The sequence below is a fragment of the Petaurus breviceps genome, unplaced genomic scaffold, assembly GCF_028583685.1.
Source record: "Petaurus breviceps papuanus isolate PSGF00001 unplaced genomic scaffold, PetGlider_PUasm1.0 188, whole genome shotgun sequence".
NCBI classification, from domain to species: Eukaryota; Metazoa; Chordata; class Mammalia; order Diprotodontia; family Petauridae; genus Petaurus; species Petaurus breviceps.
Genome location: NW_027185804.1, coordinates 37,171,430 through 37,191,447, shown reverse-complemented (window position 1 = coordinate 37,191,447; position 20,018 = coordinate 37,171,430). Strand labels below are relative to the sequence as shown.

Below are 20,018 nucleotides of genomic sequence, written 5' to 3'. Positions count from 1 at the left end.
CTACATCTGCCTGGCCCCATTCGGTGACATCTGAGCCGGGGGACAATCCCATCAGGAAATGGGTAAATGGGAAGGGGGAGGTGATGGAATGATTTCGCCCCAGACCGACCCTAGCCATACCGAAAGCGTGACCCAGAGGGAGAACCAGGAGCCGGGGTAGGCGCTCCAGGACCCCCGATGCCCCTCGTTTGATAAAGGCCCAGAGGATTATTCATGAGCAAGTCTTAGGTATTCAGCAACCTCAATAAAGCCAGGGTTTGGGGCCCGAGGGGGCCGGGGTCACGTCTAGGTGACTTGCTTTAACTGTGCACTCCCGGGACCCAGATCCGGCCTCTGGGGGACCGGAAAGTCACAGCCTCCAGGCTCTGAAGGAGTCCGGAGGAGCCAGGAGTCATTCTGGGGAGGGGGAGCGCAAGGGCTTTAGGAGGCTGCTCCTCGGGGGCAGGCATGGAGGGGTTTCTGCCCCGGCCCGGGGCGTGGGGTTGGGGTATGTGGGAAGAGGTGCGGGGCGGCCGCCGAGGGCTGGGGGCTGGGGGCGGTGGGCGCGGGGCCCGCAGGGTGGAGTCGGGGAGCTGGGGGCGGGGGCCGAGGGCGGGAAGGGGCCGGGCCGGGCGCGGGGGGCGGGCCAAGGCGGCGGCGGCTGCTGCAGGGGCTGCGGCGGCGGCGGGGGGCGGGGCGGCCGGGCCCGGGACACCCCCCCACTCCCGGTCCCCTGGCGGGGCTGCTTGGCTCCGCCGCGGCTTCGGCTCCGGAGGCTCAGGAGGGAGCAGCGGCCAGAGGGAACCCGGGGCATTCGCTTGCTCTCCACTCGCTCTCTGGACGCGCCCGCCGCGGCGCGGAGCCGCCGGCAGTGCCGAGCCGCCCAGCCTGCCGAGCCCGGGCGAAACCAGCGGGGCAGTGCCCCGGCGGCCGGGGGCCCGCTCCCCACCGGACACCCTGTCCCAAGTCCCCCGCCCCTCCCGCACCGGCGTCGGCGGCCGCGGCCGGGGCACCATGAGGCGGCCGGGGGGCTCGCTGCTGCTGCTGCTGTTCGGCGCCCTGCTCTGCGCACACGGTAAGCGGGCGCCCCCGCCCCGATCGGGGAAAGTTTGTCCCTCAGTCCTCGAGCGCTTCGGGGACCGAGGGAGAGCGAGACGGGCCCTGATCCTCGAGATCCCATGCTCTGGGGGCCAGATCTCCGAAGAAAACCCCTCACATTGAGATCCGCATTCCCCACCATACTAAGACCTCGATCGCCCTCCACTAGGAACCAGATTCCTCTCGAGCACACACACACACACACACACGGACCCGAATCCCCCCACCCCACTGGAACCCCAAGGACTCCCTGAGCCAGCCCTTGCATACATCTTTGAGGACACCCCAGTAGGATTCCTTTAGGGGCTCGAAGCTCAGGACTGGGACTGAGTGTCCCCAAACTTCCCCTGACTCTTAGTGTGGCAGGGCGCGGGTGGACACCTCCGGCTCGCCTTTCCTACGTCTGCTCTTTGAAAGAGCCAGGGGGCTGCTTCCCTCTCCAGTTGTTAGAAGATCTCAGTGTCTGTGGTCCCGGGGAATGTGCGTAAAGGAAAGGGGAGGAGGGCGGGGATGTTCCCGAACCAGTTAAAGTCTATTGGAATTCCCTTCCAGGATTTAGGGAAAGCTGGTGGGCTGGGGAGGGGGAGCTCGCTGGGATCCAAAGAAGGTCCCGAATACTTTGTAAGGAGACTTAGGGAGGGCCATCCCAGCCTTCAAACCTCCCCCTCCAGGAGGGTCCCAGGGCGCTGCTTCTTGGCGGCTGCATCTCCCTCTGGGTTGGCGTTGTTTGGGGTTCCCTCTGCTGGATGCTACCAATGGGCTTCCTGCCCTAGATTGCTGGGGGAACAGGGAAGGGGGGCGGGGGAGGAGGAATCATGCAGCGAGATAGGGAGAAAGTCTCCATCTCAGCCCCTTAAACTGCAGCTGCCAGCCCCCTTCTGCCGTCCCCTCGGCCCCGAGAACCCCTGGCCCGTGCGAGGAGACAGACATGGTGGGAGGGGATCTGTTGCTTCATCTGCTCCATATTAATAACTTGTTTGGGGGCCTGCAAGCGAAGCGTCTGCCGGGTGTGAGTGAGGCTCGAGCAGAGTGGCCTTTCAGCCTGGGCTGGGCAGTGTGGGGGGAGTGGATGCATCCCGGGACTCCGCGGCTGCCGGGACAACTTCGAGCTCCTTCCCTGAACTCCAATACGACACCCCCTCCCATCCCCAAACAATTTAGGGATCTAGGAAAGGTCCGTACTCCAGTCCCCGCTGATCCCCTGTTCCACAGAGTAGGGGTCCAGGTGTCAAGTCCTGGCGACTGCCCAGCGTGGCTTCCCCCCAGCAGGTAGTGGGAGGGCTCTGGGAGCTCTGGTTCCCTCCTCTAGTCCCAGCCCAAGCTGGGGGAGCCCTGTGTGCGCTCCTATTTAGATGACGAAGCTTTGTTTTTGTTTTTGTTCAATGGCTGCTTGGTTCTCCCTTGCTCCCCCTCGGCCTCCCGGGCTCTGTGCCTCCCTCGGCCCGAGGAGGAGTGAGTAGCCTGGCCGATTCCCGGTTTCCCCTGTGTGCTGTGCTCTCCCCCTCCCGGGCTCTCTGCCGGCAGGTTATTTGTAGCCTCTCTGGCGTGTTGGGACAGCAGCCCTACCCGGGGAGGAATGTAGCTGCTCATCCCACCAGCCGGGCCCCTTAAAGGGACAGCTGTGCTGGGCTCCAAGGGGAGGAGAAGTGACTTTTCTGCCTGTTCCCCGACGAGGTGCCCAAGAGATCAAGAGAAATCAATGGCCCCAGGAGGGCGGGAGGGGGCTGAAGGCCCCTGGAAGTCAGACAGGAGGTTGTCACCCTCTGTTTGGGGCAGATGGAATAGGGATGGCCTTGGCATTTGGGGCACAGATTTAGATCTGAAGAGACTTTAGAGGCCTCATTTTACAGAGGAGAAAGGACACTCAGGCTTAGGGCCTTAAGCACTTACTATGTGTTGGGGCCCCTAGCTACGGCTGGGCATAGAGTTATGGTTTGGATAACACCTTCCTTCAAAGAGTGCTTCGACTTGGGTCACTACAGAAGAAGCAAGTAACCCATGAGGGATTTGCCTTGCACTGCTCAGCATCCAGCTCCCCCTCTTTACTCAAGATCCCCCCAATTACAGCCCTGCTGGTGCACATTCGGTGCTTCCAAAGAAGGCTGAACGAGAGTGATGGGAGGGAGCCTTCTAGCAGAGCCGTGTGGATTTTTAAAATATTGATTTTAGAACAATTGGGAAATAGCAAAGAAAAGGAGAAATATTTTTCATCCAGGTCATTTCAGAGGGTAGACTGATGTTCATCCAGTGCTTTGCTTCTATCCCTGTACAATAAATGCTCTTGGTTGAAGTTCTAGGACTGGAAAGAGATATGGAGTTCAAGCCCTCATTGTACTGATGGGGAAAGTGAGGCAGGTCCAGTTAATTAACGTGATTATTAGCCTCATTTTACAAAAGAGAAAACTGAATCTCAGAAGTTAAGTGACTTGTCTATGATCACAGAGGTTTTAAGTGATTTGACCTGTATCTTGCCTCCATTTCTGACACTTTCTCCATTCCCCTCCCCCACCCCCAGATCAATATTCTGTGACACAAATATTTAATGGTAGCCCCTAGTCTGGAAAGAGAGGGGTGGTCCCAGGAATCCAAGAGGAGAGCCCAGAATTTGCTAGTGAGGCTGAGTGACCCTCTAGTGTGGGATAGCTGTGGTAATAGCGCTCTTGTATGGGGAATCCTGTCCACAGTGTGTGCTAGATTAGAAATCCAAAAGCCAAGATGCTGAAAGTCCCATAGGTTTTCTCAAGAAACTGTGAGGTTGGCATTGACTTCCATTTCCGTTTCCCAAATTGAAATCTGAGGAAAGGTAGCATTGGTTGTTTTTGTTGGGCTTGCTATGTTCCTAAGGTAGTGATGGGTCAAGTGGAACTCCATGTCGGTGGGCCTGCCCTGCTTAGAGGCCGCTGTTGAACTAATCATTTAGTAAGCATGTCCTGTGACAGAGAGCATTCTGCCTTGCTATTGCGCATGGGATGCATAGATTTCTGGGTCTGGGAATCATGCATCGAATTGGACCAAGGTTCCAGCTCCCCTTCAGCCTGCAATGCCTGTCAATTAACCTCTCTCGGCCTTAGTTTCCTGATCAGAGAAATGGAGATAATAAAGCCCATGCCAAAGGACTGTTGTTGCTTCTCAGTCTTCATGGCCTCATGGACCACATCAATACTGTCCATGGGATTTTTTTTGGCAAAGATCCTAAGGCAGAAGGGCCTCAGGGCTGAGGATCCTCCAGGGTGGCCAGGTTACAGGTGAGGATCAGGAGAAGTCTGGAGAGTGAGTCCAGGAGTAAGAGCTGTGGACCTAAGAGAGCCTTTTGTAAATGTGGAACCCCTAAATAGATGCTAGCTGGTGTTATGATTCTTTGGCAATGGACCACTGGGTTTTTTAAAGGTGCTTGACCTTTCTTGGAGATAGGTCAGTAAGCCCAGGAAAGGGGCTGGGCAGGTGTAGATTCACTCCCCCCGCCCCCACTGGTGGAGACTTCAGCAATCTCCTAGAGATGGAGACTGCTACCTGTCTAACAGAGTGTGGGACTACTTGAGTGACTGGGTCATCTGCTTTAATGGGTTTCTGAAAGAAGGCTGATCTGGTGCTAAATTTGTCTTTCCTCTTCTATGTGCTGCTGGATATCAGGTGACAAGCTTGGGCTTGGCACATGGGAACAGGGGAGATAGGTGCACCAGGGCCGGATATGAGGGACGCACTGTGCCAAACTTCCGGACCTCCTGAAATGAACAGACTCAGAGCTAGCAAAGTGACCCAGAGGTACAGGTGATCAAGGAAGACAGGGGTGCTTTGAGACCATGAGGCATGATGAATGAGTCTCTGCTGCCCCAAACCTTTGGAATGTCAGGGTCTGTGGACCTTATGTTGGAGTCAATGTGTAATTTCTTGTTGATTTGCCCCCTCCACACATGGCATCTGTGTCTATGAGCCAGGTGCTGACAAGTCAAAGAGGAAAACAAAGGGGTCCCTGCCTTCAAGGGTTCCTATTCTATTAGGGGGAAAGAACATGTGCACAGATAAGTTAATCTACAAAAAGCTGTGAAGTAAAACATTGGTACAGCAGGTGCAGGAAAGGGAGAACCCTAAGGATTGTGGGGGGTCAGGAAAGATTCCTGGTTGGAGAAAGCAGTTGAGCTAAGCTTCCAAAGCAGATGGGTAGAGGCAGAGGTGAGGAGGAGGAGGAGCATTCCAGGAATGGGAGACAATCCAATATCAAGAAGTGGACAGTGCCAATAACTGGGTGGGGGGATCTGAAGGACCTTGTAGGACCCAGAGAGCTGAGGTTTTATAAGTATATGGAAAGTGAGATGGAGGGAAGAGCACAGAGAGCCTTGCTGGGGACAGTCTTCCTCTCTGAATGAAGTTGGGGAATTATATATACGACTGGAATTCAGGAGCAGATTTGAGGCAGTTAGCCTTCTGATGTGAAATTAGGGCCTCTGGCTTCCAGGTGTCTGATTGTCTTGTACTGAGAAAACTGGGTAGCCTGAGTTCAAATCCATCTCAGATGCTTACTAACTGTGTGAGTTGGGTAAGACAGTGGCTTATCTCAGCCTCAGTTTCCTCACCTGTAAAGTGAAGGGGTTCTGTTCAGAGGCATCTATCATCACTGCCAGCTCTCAATTCACGATTGAATGATCCTATGTACGTACTTCTGGAGAAGGAAATGGCAAGCCACTCCAGCATCTTTGCCAAGAAAACCCCATATGGGGTCGTGAAGAATTAGGCAGAAATGAAACAGAAAAAAACCAATGACAATATCTGTACTTACTGTGGTTGTGTGTGTGTGTGTATGTGTCCGATTTACTAGGCTAAGAAATAGCGCTGGTTTTGGAGTCTGGGGAGCTATCCTGTGCCCATCACTTACTTCATGGAAGTGTAGTCTTGGCCAAGTCACTTCTCCTCTGGGTCTCACTTCCCTCATCCTCATCTATAAAAGGATCAGGTTGGACCTGATGATTGTGAAGGGCCCTTCCAGCTCTAAATCTCTGACTCTTAAGTTCCAGCTGCCATTTTCCTGCAGTCCTTGACGGGACAGGGCTCTGTTGGGAGACTAAGTGGGCGTCACCTCTCCTCGAATGGCTCTAAGCTACCATCCGGTTTCACAGTAGCAGCAGACCTGCTCCCCAGGAGGGGATGAGGTGTTCCCGGAGAGACGCCCTGCTGGCTGGCCGAGGCGGGCACAGCGAGGCCCTAAAAATAGCCTGCACCAAGGCCTGTGGTATCCCATTCCAATTTCTGTGCAGACAGGTCAGATTCTGCCTTCTGTCACAGCCTTCCTCTCTTGTCACTTTCCTCTTTTTAAAAATAAAAGAAATTGTTGCTCTCAGACCTCCTTCAGACCAGATAACAGGTGACATTTATACAGGCATTTATGATTTGCAAGCACTTTCCATATATTATCCCCTTTGAGCCTCCCAACAGGCCTGTGGTGAAGTAGGTGTTATCATTAGCAGGTAGACAAACTAAGGCCCAGGGAGGTCAGTGACTTGTGCTAAATCTTTCATTTAGCAAGCATCCAGAAGGAATTTGAACTCCGGTTTTCCTGATGCTAAATAGGAACACTTTATTCACCCCCTCCCTTTATAAAAACACAATCTGAATATAGATCATTAGCTTTAGAACCAAGCTCCTGGAAGGCAGGAACTGGGCGCTTTTGTACTTGTATCTCCGGGGCTTAGCACCGTGCTTGGCACTTGGCAAGCATTTAATAACTGCTTTTCCATTCATTCATTCATTCACTTCACTTACTCCATTGATTCACTGATTCATTGATTCATTCATTCTAAGGACTTCAGAGATCCTTTAATTTAGCCTCCTTCATTTCACAGATGAGGAAACGGGGACTGTGCAAAATGGAGTGATTGGCTCTGGGTCAGTGAGTGGCAGAGCACCCCAGGATCTGAGAAAGGTGTTTCCCAGGTGTAGCTGGAGCTGAAGGCTTCTTCTACCTCCTTCTCTCACTCCAAAGCCAGCCTCCATCACATCAGCTCCTTCCTGTGTGCTTAAGTGAGGGAGGCTCCCTGAGGCTTAAGTGGGGTTTAGGGGAACAACTATCTCCATAGTTATGCATTTGTTGACTTTCCTGGCTCCCTTCCAGGATCAGCCCAAATCCCATCTCCTGTAAGAGTCCTTTCCCAGTGCCCCCCGCTGCTAGTGCCTTTCCTCCAACATAGCCTCCAATTGACTGTCTATATCTTGTATGTACATGGCTCTTCCCATGTCAGCTCCCACGTTAGACTGGGAGCTCCCCGACCCCAGGACCTGTCTTTACCTTTCTTAATAAATGTGTGCTCAGGGCTTAGCACAAGCACCTGGAATGCTGTAAACTCCTAAAAAATGCTTGTCAACTTGTTCCATTAGGATGGAGGATCTTCAAGGGGGGTGTTGTGTCATTTGGGGCTTTGACAGATGAAGAAACAGGTTCAGAGTGTCTACATACATTATCTCAAGGGAGCCTCACAGTGACCTTTTAAGGTAGTACTGTTAAAAGGAAAATTCTTCACTTGGGCTTTTCACCCCTGATTAAGGGGGCAAAACTCAGGACAAAGAGAATTAAAAGGAGTCAATATAACTTTCAATAGTATTGTTACCATATCCCCCATTTTACAGATGTAAAAACTGAGGCTCAGAGTGGTTGTATGTTGTGATATCATGTTTAGCTGAGGGAAGAGCTTTATAGATGCTTGTTGGTTAACTGCTTAGAGAAACTGCCTTGTTTAGGAGATCAAACACTTGGAGTTGGGAAGTGGGACAGCTTGGCTTTAAATCCCACAAGCTGGGGAAGCCTGGTAAACCACTTAATTTCCCAGAGCCTCAATGTCTTCATCTGTAAAATAGGGAATATGGTTAACAGTACTACCTACCCCACAGTGAGATAATGCATGCAGACACAACACACCCACCCACTTCAATACTGTTGTGAGGACCAAGTGAGATGTTAGTTGCAGGATGCTTTGCAAACCCTAAAAAGGCTGTGTGAATTTGAGTTATTTTAATTTTGCAATTATCTCCTGGGAGAGCAGGTCTTGAATCTGAGAGGGTCTCTGCTTCCAGGATCCCTAAGTAGTCTGGGTTGGAGGAAGCATCTGTCTTTCCCCACCTGCCCACCCACTCAAGGCCCCAGAGCTGTGTGCTACCCTGGCCAGCTCTGCTTTCATCTTGGGTCTCCTTCCGAGGTCGCCTGACCCCTGGCAGCCTTCTTCCCCCAGGGATCACCGAGCTGATCCCACCTCGGACACTTTCAGCTCTGAGGCCCTTGGGCTAGTCACACAAACCCTGGGAGTCTCCCTTGGAAATTGATGGGGTTGGACTCTGGCTTCTGAGGGTCTCTTCCCGCTCCCGATTTGCGATCATCTGACCTCAAAGAAAGCCCCCAGCTCCATGCATTTCAGCCCCGTCATCTCTTTGTTTCCTCCCCCTTTACTTGGGGGCCAGTGATGGGGACTTGCTTTGGCCTTGGCCGTAACCAAGAGCCGCCGCCACGGGGGCTGCCCGCCCGCCCGCCCGCCGCAGCCTCTCCACTGCCGCCCGTTTCCTGGCTTCCTGGCGCTGCCTGGCTTGGACTCCATTTTCTTGGTCTTCTGTGTTTTTGATTTAGAGAAAGTAAACATCCTCGGTTGCCCCTGGGTACCTTTGAAACCCATTGGGAAGAGCTCGATTCTTTCTTTTACATTTAGAAATCCCCATCCTTGCACCAGGCATCTGTCAAAATAACTGCGAGGGCTAAGAAAGTCTTACCGCACCCCACACACACGTGCCGGGGTGGGGGGACACATGTGTACCCCACCCCAAGCCCGAATGCTTAAGGGGACCTTTGAGGCTCCAGGGTAGGCAGCCCCAGGTGGGAACTGGGAAGGCCTCCTCGCTGGGACTTGTTGCAAGCCCCGACTTGGCCAGTGGGGACTTCCTTCCCCGCCCCCCCCCCTCACCTCTGTGCAGAGCCGGGGATCAGAGCTGGGATCAAAGCCGGAAACAAAAGACCCGGGGAGAAAAACCTCCCATCTGGCCCCAGAGGCAGCCACACAAAGGTGCTGCATAATTTATCACCGAGAGTTTGCTGGGACCTTGGAGCTCCTGGCTCCCACCGAGGCTTTGGGGGAGAACCTCCCCCCTTCTTCATAGGCGAAGGGCAGGGAACTTCCAGCCCCTGCTGCTGGGAAAGACACCTGATTTGAACACAAGATGGGGGAGGGAATGGAAAGCGACTTAGCGGAGTGCCAAAGCTCGGGAGTTCTCCCCAACCCCAGAAACTCCTGGGTCTCCCAGCACCCCCCTCCCCGGAGAGCTTTCCCTCCGTAGGGCATCCACCTATAGGGACTAGGGAGTCCCACCACCTTGCTACCATGGATGAAACCCAAGTGACAGCTAGCTGCAGAATTGGCTACTGGTATGTGGAAACCAAAGGGGGGTGCCAAGGAATTCTATCCATAGGCAAAAGAAAATGCGGGAGGGGAATCCCCTTCTCCTGTCCAATTTTTTTTGTTCTTTCTGGCAGCTTAGTAAGGGAGGGAATTTTAACTACCAGTCTCAGAGGGAAGGTAGAAAATAGTTAGCTATAAAAGTCATGCTGATTTCTCTGAGAGGCAGGAATAGAGCCCCAGACCTGAAATCAGGAAGATCTGAGTGTGAGTCTCAACCCAAGACACTAATCAGCTGGTACCCAAATCACTTTTTTCTCTCCAGGAGCAAATCACTTATTCTCTCTGAGCCTCAGTTTTCTCATCAATAAAATGGGCATAATAATGGCACCTTCCTCCTTCCCAAGGTTATTCAGTTCCATACAACAAACATTTATTGAGCACCCACTATGTGTCCATCTCTGGGTTACAAAGACGGAAGAACAAAACAAAAAGAACCCCAAAATCTTGCCCACATGACCTTGGACAATTTGTTTAACCTTTCTGGCCTCAATTTTTATCCCTCTGTCAAAGAATGATGGGTCTAAGGTCCTGTTTAGCTCTAAACCCTCGTGTTCTATAAGGGAAATAATGCATGAACAGATCATAAGAGCATAGATTTAGATTTGGAAGGGAGCTCAGAGGTCATCTAGGCCAATCTCCTTTACAACAGGTTCATAGACATTCAGTGACTTGCCCAAGGTCACAAAGTTCTTTCCATTATTCCAGGAATATAAATATATCCCCCAGAGTAAATACAAAGCCCTTGGGCATCTGGGGAGGTCAGCAAAGCCCCCCTGAAGGAGGTAGTTCCTGTACTATACTTTGTTTTTTTTTACTTTTTAATAATATTTTATTTTTTCCCCAATTACATGTTAAAACAAAAAAATTTTAAACTCTATTTAAAGTTTTGAGCTCTAAATTCTATTCCTTCTTCCCTTCCTCCCTTCCCTGCTTCCTGGTATGGTAAGCAATCTGATATAGTTTATACATGTGCAATCAGGTAAAACATTTCTATATTAATCATTTTGTACAAGAAGACTCGAGTGAAAAGAAGGAAGAAAGAAAGAAGGAAGAAAAACCACATGCTTCAGTCTATATTCAGACAGTATCAGTTCTTTCTTTGTAGGTGGATTATATGCTTCATCATGAGTCCTTTGGGATTGTCTTGGATCGTGTTGCTGAGAATAGCTAAGTCATTCAATTTCTTCATCATACAATATTGCTGTTACTGTGTACAACATTCTCTGGGTTCTGCTCACTTCACTTAGCATTAGTGCATGTAAATCTTTCCAGGTTTTTTGGAAATCATCCTGCTTGTCATTTCTTACAGTATAGTAATATTATATCACAATCATATACCATAGCTTATTTAGCCATTCTCCAATCTCTGGGTATCCTCTCAATTTCCAATTCTTAGCCACAATAAAAAGAGCTTTGCACTGTACTTACAGGAAAGTAGGGAGATGAGAAAGAACTTTCCAGGCAAGGCTGATCATGGCCTTCCAAGTACCCAAAGACAGCTTTTGCATTCTGAGTCTTTGTTCATCCAGACTCCACATTCCTAGTTCCTTTAACTGGTATGCATATTATTCACTATTCTCAGATTATTCACTCTCCTCTTCTGGATACTTGTTAACATCTTTTCTAAAACACAATACACACAGCTATTGCTGCATTTTGAGCTTTCAGCCCACCACAAGATTTTTTTCCCTGTAACCTGTTACCTAGCTACACCTCTGGTGTGAGCTCTTTTCACAGCTAAGCTTGGGGGGTAAGGAAAGGAGAATAAATTTCTACATTAAGAAACTTTTTGGAGGAAGACTTGAATGTGGTCGGGGTTATAGTAAATAAGGGATGGAATGAAGGACACTGCAAAAATCTCCCAGCAAATTGCTGTGTTGCCTTAGGAATTTTCATAAAATGAGGAGAATATGTCTTAGTCTCTCACTTCCTGTCTCCCTTCCTTTCCAGAAAAGTGGTGATGTGATGATTGTCACTGAGTCATAGACTTAGATCCAAAGAGACCTTAGAGTTCATTTTGTCTGAGCACCTCATTTTACAGGTGACAATAAGAAATCTGAGGCCCAGAGAGAAGTGACCTGAGGCCACCCAATATAAATGGCAGAATCAGAATTTGAACTCAGGACCTATTGATTCCAAACCCATTGCTGATTCCTATAGGGCCCCTCCCCCAATGCCTTTCCTCCCGGAAGGAAAAGAATTGTGTAGAATTCCTCTAGAGACCAACCCAGCTAAATCTGGAGAGGTCACTATCAGACAGCCAGAGTGACTCTCAAAAATTACATACCAATTCAATAAAGGTTAAAAAGTGCCCACTATGTGCCAGACACAGGCAAATACAAAGACAACTTACATTCTATTGGTTATTCAAGTCAATATGGGGTGAAGAGAATACCCAACTCAAAAAAAAGTCAAGGATCATGAAAGTATCTGGGGTCTCATGGTTGACTTGAGTGTAGCTTGGGGCCATCCAATTAAACAAGGCAATGAGGTACTGTGGAAAAAAAACAATGGGTTTTTGGAAGCAGAAACCCTGGGTTCAAAGCCCACATCTGCCACTTCTGCCCATATAAACATGGACAATTCAGTAAACCTGTCTAGCCTCAGTTTCCCCTTCTGTCAGATGAGGGTGGGTTGACCAGATGGCCTCTAAGGTCCTGCTTAGCTTTAAGCCTATAATCCTTCCATACAAGGAGGGGCTTCTGACCACTGTTCCCTCACAAAGCTCTCCTGAGCTTATCTCAAGTTCCATTTGGAAAAGCTCTTTGGGAACTTTCTTAGACACATTCTTTGGCTGCTGCTGGTCCTAAAGCTATGCAGTAGCATTTGTATTTGCATGTCAAGGAATAATTGTAGCTGCTGATCTCCAGCCTTCTGGGTGTAGGTCTGAGTCATTTTATTGTTAGGAAGCTTGACCCTTCCCTTTGCTCCTATGAGGGAATGTGACAGCTGGGAGGGAAGGACCAAAGGAGCGATCTCATCCAGCCCCCTACTCCCATTTTACAGATGAGGAACCTGAGGCTCAAAAAGGATAAGTGACTTATCTAAGGTCACACTTGTGGTAAATTACAGAGTTGGGATTCCAACCCCAGCCCCCGGATTCCAAATGCTATTCTCTTTTCACTGAGCCACACCTGTCTTCAGAAGACTTTGGCTGAGGGAGAAAGAACTGCTTCTTCCTGAAGCTGTCCATTCTACTTCCCATTAGCTCTGTTAGGACATTTTTCCTTACATCAGATTGAAACATCCTCTCTAAAAAGTTCCCCATTCCTCCTGGTTCTGCCCTCAAGGGCCATGTGGAACAAAAGCTCTCTGTTCCACATGGTGGCCCTTGAAATACTTGAATACACTTATCATGGACCAATTAAATCTTCTGGCCTCTAGGTCCTTCAACTGAACCTTGTATGAATTCTGGCCCTTGGCCATCCTGGTCACCTTCCTAAAACATGATCCCAGAGCTGACCCCAAGACTCGAGATGTGGTCTGACCAGTGCAGAGGCTACCAGAGCATCACCTCCCTGGGCCTTTCTTAATGCTGCCCAAGACCATCCACATTTACTTTTTGACTGCCATATTGCATTATTGACTCATATTGGGCATTCAATCCATTAAACCCCCCCCAGATTTTTTTCTTTCTTTAACAATAAATATGTCAACAATTGGACTTCTACATGCCAGTTGCTATCTAGGCACTGGGGAGACAAAATGCAAAAATGAGACAACCCCTGCTCTCAAGGAGCTTACATCCTACCAGAGGGAAGCAATCTTTTCACAGATAAGTAAATACAAGATATAGTCAAAATAATGTATAGTGATTTGTGGAGAGGGGTGTTCCCACTAACAGCTAGGGGAATCAGGAAAGGCCTTCTGAATGATGTGCTACTTGAGTCTTAAAGGGTCCTAAAGTCTTCAAGAAGTGGAAGTGAGAAGAGAGAGCATTCCAGGCATGTAGAGACACCTGATACTAAGGTGTGGAGTGGAGAGATGGACCTGATATTCTGTGTATGAGCAAAGGGAAGGGGCTCAAGCTTCCTAACTATGTCTTCTACAATGTCAGGGTTTAAATGCCAGAGAAAAGTATTTGCATTTTATCCCAGGAGCAATGGAGAACCAGTCAAGTTTTTTGAGCAGTGGAATAATATATCTGGACCTGTGCTTTAGGAATGTCAATTTGAAGGATTATTCTAGAGGGGAGAGACTGGAAACAGCAAGACCAAAAAGGAGGCTAGAGGCAAGAGGTGATAAGAGCCTGGACTAGGGTGTGAATAGAGGAAGAGGGGTGTGAGATTTTGATCAGGTAGAATCCATAAAACTTGGCAACTGATTGGTTACAAGGCTGAGAGAGAGAAAAGAGTTGAGATTGACTTTGAGGCTGACCTGTGTGACTAGGAAGGATGGTGATACTCTTGCTGGAAATCAAGACATTAGGAAGAAAGGTGTGGTTTTTTTGTTCAGCCGTTCTTCAGCAATGTCTGACTCTGTGTCTACATTTGGGGTTTTCTTGGTCAAGATACTGAAGTGGTTTGCAATTTCCTTCTCCAGCCCATTTTACAGGTGAGGAAACTGAGGCCAACAGGGTTAAGTGACTTGCCTAGGTTCACTCACCTAGTGTCTGAGGTCACATTTGAGCTCTTGAATATGAGTCTTTCTGACTCCAGTCCCTGTGCTCTGTATGCTATGGCGCCACCTGGCTGCCCTGGCCATAAAGTTGTGTTTAGGGGAAAGATAATGGGTTCTCTTGACCTGTTGAATTTAAGATGTTTATGGGACATCCAAGTGGACAGATATCCAAAAGGCTGATGGAGATGTATACCTGGAGCACAGGAAAGACATGAGAACTGGATTCTGCAAGTTTGGGAGTTATCTGTGTAAAGATGGTTGATAGGAGTTATTAGGATCACCAAGCAGCTAAGGCCCAGGACTGAGCCTCAGATACACCCTTAGAGGGTGGGACACAGATAGTGATCCTGCAAAGGAGACCAAAATTGAGGTAATAAGAGAACCCAGTGAAGGGGGAGTGGACACTCATCAGTGTCATGTGCTACAGAGAGGTCAGTGAAAACTTAAAAAAAAAAAAAAAAGAGCCATTGGATTGAACAATAAAGACATCGTTGATGAAATTGTGGGAATGAAAGCCACATTGCTGGGCAGAAGAGAGAAGGGGGGGTGACAAGGTGGGGTATAGGCAGATTCTTTTTTAAGGAATTTGACTGAAATGGAAGAGCTATTGAACAGTCATTTGAGGGGATGGTAGCCTTAAGTGACAGGTTTTTTTTGGGGGGGTGGGTTTATTTTTTTAGGAATGAGAGAGATCTGGGCATATTGGAAGGAAGCAGATAAGGGGTCACTGGATAAGAAAGGTTGAAAATAAGAGAAAATAAGATGACCAAAGGATTGAATTGCTGGAAGAGAGAGGAGGAGATGGGATCAGGGCACACGTAGAGTTCTTGGCATTGGCTAGAAGAGCCTTCTTGTGTTCTGACATGAGAGCAAAGGAGCAGAGCCTGGGGGAAGGGTGATTTGGAAGTGTGGAATTGGAATGGAGAGCTAGTGGGACAGATGGCCTAGATTTTCCTAGACCAACACCTAAAACATTGGCATGAAGAGACACCAGCCTCAGCCTCTGCCAAAGTAGACACTCAATAAATGCTTTGGGGCTTGTATCGCCTTATCTTTACTATTTCCTAGAAGCTGAAAATAGGGGGAAACTTTCACTTTTTCTCTAAAAGAGAGCACTGAGGAATTGTTAAGAATTGATGAATCCAAGGGCAGGGCATTTCCCTTCTCAGGAAGTTTCTGTGGATACAATGTAAAAAAAAAAAAAAACCACTTTCCCCTGGTTAGATGACATGATAATAATAATGGCTAACATTTTATGTAGCACTTTACAGTTTTATGTACATTATCTCATCAGGATGGGGAAATAGAAAACTATTTAATGAACTGAGGGGTCTTGGCTTTTGGTCCAGGGAAGATTACTGAGATAGAAGTATATGTGAGTAGCTTAACTTGAATTTTAAAAATTCCAATAGTCACCCACCCTCTTGTTTCACTCCACTACTTTTCATTCCTCTGAGAAATGTCATTTTTTTTGGTCTGTGATTTCTTGAAATACCTAGTGTGGAAACTCATTCCATCGATGCAGGTAGCGACCAGTCTGTGAAGTCTTAGAACCTTTCTGGTTGTCCAAGCTTGGTATAAATGTGTCAGGAAGACTAGAAGCCCCGGGTCTTCCTGACTCCAAGGCTGGCCCTCTGGCTTGTACCATATTGCTTCTCTTAAGTTAAAGGGTTTGAACTCTCCTTTTATGAGCTCAGCCAAAGCGCTAGTGAGAAATGAGATTTAGACTGCGCAGTTGGGGACCCCCAGAGATGAAACGGAAGTTGTCATGGAGACCCTGCCTTTGTGTGTGTGCCCCATCGCCTTTTACTGCGAATGCGTGACCCTCCCCAATGCAGGCCGTCCCTTGCGGTTTATTGTCTGTTATTCATCTCTGTGAATACTCCCCCAGGGATGGGTTCAGCAGACACTGCTGAAGGCTGCCCTTTGTCATCTATCATACTTTTCCCAGGTGTTGGTGGGTTGCAATGACTCCCCCATGCTTTCCCAGTCCTGGTGCTTGTTCCTTCAGCTTTATTCAGCTGTTTCAGACTCTGTGACTCTGTTCTGGGGTTTTCTTGGCAAAGATGCTGGAGTGGTTTGCCATTTCCTTCTCTTGCTTAATTTACAGATGAGGAAACAGAGTTAAGTGACTTGCCCAGGGTCACACACCTAATAAGTGTCTGAGGCTGGATTTGAACTCAGGTCTTCTTGACTCCAGGCCCAGAGTTCTATGTACTATGGTGCTCTCTCCACTGCAGCCACACCCAGGTGCCCCTGCTTCTGTTTCTAGAAAATAAGTGTGGATTCAAATCCTGCCTCTGTCACTTGCTAGGTGTCTATAAGCCACTGCTCCTCTCTGGGTCTCAGTTTCCTAATCTGAAAAATGAGGGAGTTGGACTGCATCATCTCTGAGGTCCCTTCCAATGTTACATGTAAGCTAGTGTGACCCCTCAGCCCTAACCCTGCCTTCCCAAAAATGACGTCTTGTTTTCCCTCCAAAGCCACCCTGACTAAATACTTTCTTCATCCTTAGGCTCATTACCCCTAAAGAATAGTCTGTTCAATAAGCATTTAAGTGCCTACTATGTGCATGGCAGATTTTTGTTTTGGTCTAGTCCTGTGATTTCCTCAGTGTAGGGTATTCTTGTCATGGAAGACCCTTCCACCAATTCACAGCGAAAGCTCTTCTGCAATCTATAGTTTATAGTCTTTGAGACAGCAACTAGGTGACTCAATGGGTCTTTGATTAGGAAGACCTTAGTTCAAATCTTGCTCAGCTATCAGCTGTGTGACCCTGGACAAGTCACTTAACCTCTGCCTTAATCCTCTGAAGAAGGAATCCGCTCCAGTATCTTTGCCAACAAAACCCTGATAAGAGTCAGACAGACTGAAGAACGAAGCCTTTGAGAGTTTCCTGGAGCTCTGAGACGATCAGTGACTTGCCAGGAGCACAGGGCCAGTGTGTGTGAAGAGTCAGGCTCCAACCCAGGTCTGCTGGATTGCAGAGCCAGCTTGTTCCCTCCCCCATGCCCGTGCTTCCTGGCTTCCGGGGATACATAACTTAAAAACCGAAGAACCCCATTCTTCAGGGGGCGCCCGTTCGTGAGGGAGGGGGCAGTGCAGCGTGATCCATGGGATAGAGAGAGATGGAGGCCGAGGGGAGAGCCCGAGCGCGGAGCCCTTGGAGCAGGCCCGGGGGTGTGAGAAGTCTGCAGGGAGCCTCGTGCGGAGAAAAGGCTTGGGGAGCTGTGGGAAGCTGCCCCCTTCCTCCGGGGGCCTTGACCCTTGGAGCAGGAGGGGGGCAGGGTCTAAGCCTCTCCGCCCGCCTGATGCCCAGCCCCGGCCGCGGCTTGCCCCGTGTCCTCTGGAGCGAGGGGAGACCTTTGCCGGAGCTGGGATTTCTTCATTGCCGCGGGGCACCGGCCACGGTCTGGGGCGTGGGTGACTCTTCATCTTGTAGAGATGGGAGAGGAGGCGGTCGGTAGAGTGCTGGGGATCCTGCGGGGAGCCGCAGCTAGAGCTTGGGACCCGGGGTGAGGAGCGTGCGCTCCGGGTTGGTTGCAGACCCGAGGCGAGGGCCGAGAGTGAAGAAGGAAGGCGGGGGGTGTGGTCATGGAGTGGCCACGCCCCCCCCCAGTTCCCAGGCCGGGCTGCGGCGGGAGGGGAACCCGCGCGCCCCTCCCCAACCCTCCCCCGGGCTGCGCGGGGGCCGGCCGGCCGGGCGGCGGGACCGGGACCAGATGAATGGGGGGGGGGGCAAGTGACCCTGGCAGGGCCCTTTGTTCCCGCCCAGGCAGGAGCGGGGGCACAGAGCCGTTCACACGCCATCACAGGGCATCCTGCTGGGCACGCTGGGGAAGGGGCACTGCAGCTGGTCATGGGACTTGGCCGGGGGGATCGCTCCCGGCTCAATAGCCTGGCCCAGCGGGGTCTGGCTGGGGCTGCAGGGGGAGGGGCCGCCTCCCCCAGTCCCTCCCCTCCTCAGCCCCCAGACTGGGGATTGGAAGTGGCTCCAGGCCCCTCCCCCAGGCCGCCCTTGCTCCCGCAGGTACCTGACTTCCAGGCTGCTTCCCTTTGGGTCTGGCCGTGGGAACCCTTGAAACTCTGTGCCCTGTTCTGAGCTGAGGAACGAGGGGCCACAGGGTGGGAGCCGAGGGACGGGGAGATCCTGGCACAAGAGGAGGGGGTGGAGCCCCCTTGGGCCCCTGACAGCGCTTTGAAAGGACATCTCACCCAGCCCTCTCACTTTACAGATGAGGAAACTGAGGCCCAGGAGAGTGAGGGACGCGCTAGGGGACAATGCCCAGTAGAATCATGGATTCAAAGCTGTAAGGGACTTTAGGGGCTATCTAAATCCTAGGATCATGCTAACCTCATTTTATAGAAAAGATACAGGCCTTAGAGGCTCTCCGAACTTGCCTGAATTTCCAGTGTTGGTACATAGCAGAGTGTAGATTCAAACTCAGACCCCCTAACACCTGGCTTCCTGCCTCTGTGACCAACCTCTCTCAGCCTCCTTTTCCTCCTGTAAAGTGAGAGGCTTGTATTAGGTAATCATCTCCAAGGCTCTGGATCTGGGATCTGGAACCATTCTCATCATCATAACAACAGCTGATGTTTATACTGACAGGAAAAGTTTTCAGAGTTCTTCTGTGATCTCCTTTAAGCCAGAGTTCTTTCCACTGCACCTCGCCCACCCCATCCCACGGGATTTGGGTTGCAAAGGGCCCTGGATCCTCTAGTCTAGGACCCTGAATCGACTTGTCCATGATCCAGGGTGGTTAACAGCCTGAATCCTAACCTAGGCATGATTCCTGATCATGATCCCTTTCCATGGTGTTTCAGGAAGTTCCGTCACTTTTCGCTCTCCTCTACACCCCCTTGTCCAGGCTAATTTGTTCCCAGATTAAGGCAAATTCTCCAACCCAATATTAAGAGTAAAGTTTTAGGAACAGAAATGGGTGGCCAACCATAACCCCACCCCTCCACTTGCTAACCTCTTCCCAAGAAGGAAACCCCACACCTACCCGAAAAAGGATTAGGAGGTTATTTAGCTCCCTTGAACTACTTTTTTGTTTTGTTTTGTTTTTTTCCTATGAGTGCTCAAAGACATACTGACTAAGGCCCCAGAGAGGAGTAACTGGACAAATGGTGGCACTGAGGTCAGCAGGGACTTTCCTGACCGGTGAGGGGAGGCCTCTCCCACCCCTCCCCCTGCCCCAGAAACCACAGATCTAGATCTTGGCTGACTTGAGAGGTCAGAAGGAGCTGCATGCCCTGAGTCCTTTCTTTGCCTTTCACAGTTTTCCCCTCTCTCTCCCCAGGCCTGGCCAGCAGTCCTGAATGTGCCTGTGGCCGAAGCCACTTCACCTGTGCAGTGAGTGCCTTGGGGGAGTGCACCTGTATCCCAGCTCAGTGGCAATGTGACGGTGACAATGACTGTGGGGACCACAGTGATGAGGATGGCTGCAGTAAGAGACTCCTCCAGGGGTGGGGGCTGGGACAGGGAGGGAGCCATGACAAGAGCCATGGGGACCATTTAGCCCTGGAGCCACAGCCATAGTGTCAGACTCTGTGTACAAAACAAAATGAAAGCGTTCCTACCTTCAGGGAGCCTACAGTCCATCAGGGGAGACAATATGCAAGTATAATTATATTTGAAATAGATGCAAAACAAATGACCAAGAAGCTTTTAGATGGAAGTGATACACTTAGCCGCTGGGGGCATGGAAAAAGGCTCTTGAGCTAAGCTTTGAGAGAAACTAGGGATCCTGAGAGGCAGTGGTTGGGAGGGAGAGAATTCCTGGCAGGGGGGGAAGAGAGGGGGATGACCTGTGCAAAAGCAGAGATGAGAGCATGTAAGCAAACAGGAACAAACAGGTGACCACTTGTGCGGTACCCTCGAGCATATGA

The 20,018-nt window shown here is 50.2% G+C and overlaps 1 protein-coding gene across 3 annotated transcripts in view; it reads left to right on the top strand.

The window, feature by feature from the left end:
* The first annotated feature begins 729 nt into the window (after positions 1-729).
* Positions 730-20,018, top strand: part of LRP4 (LDL receptor related protein 4) — a 65,686-nt gene continuing 46,397 nt past the window's right edge. For all 3 annotated transcript variants that reach the window (XM_069091549.1, XM_069091548.1, XM_069091550.1), the window contains exons 1-2: positions 730-1,054; positions 19,430-19,576. In XM_069091549.1, the coding sequence (XP_068947650.1) occupies positions 994-1,054; positions 19,430-19,576 (208 nt within the window). In that variant the 5' untranslated portion in view covers positions 730-993. The remainder of the gene's footprint in view (positions 1,055-19,429; positions 19,577-20,018) is intronic.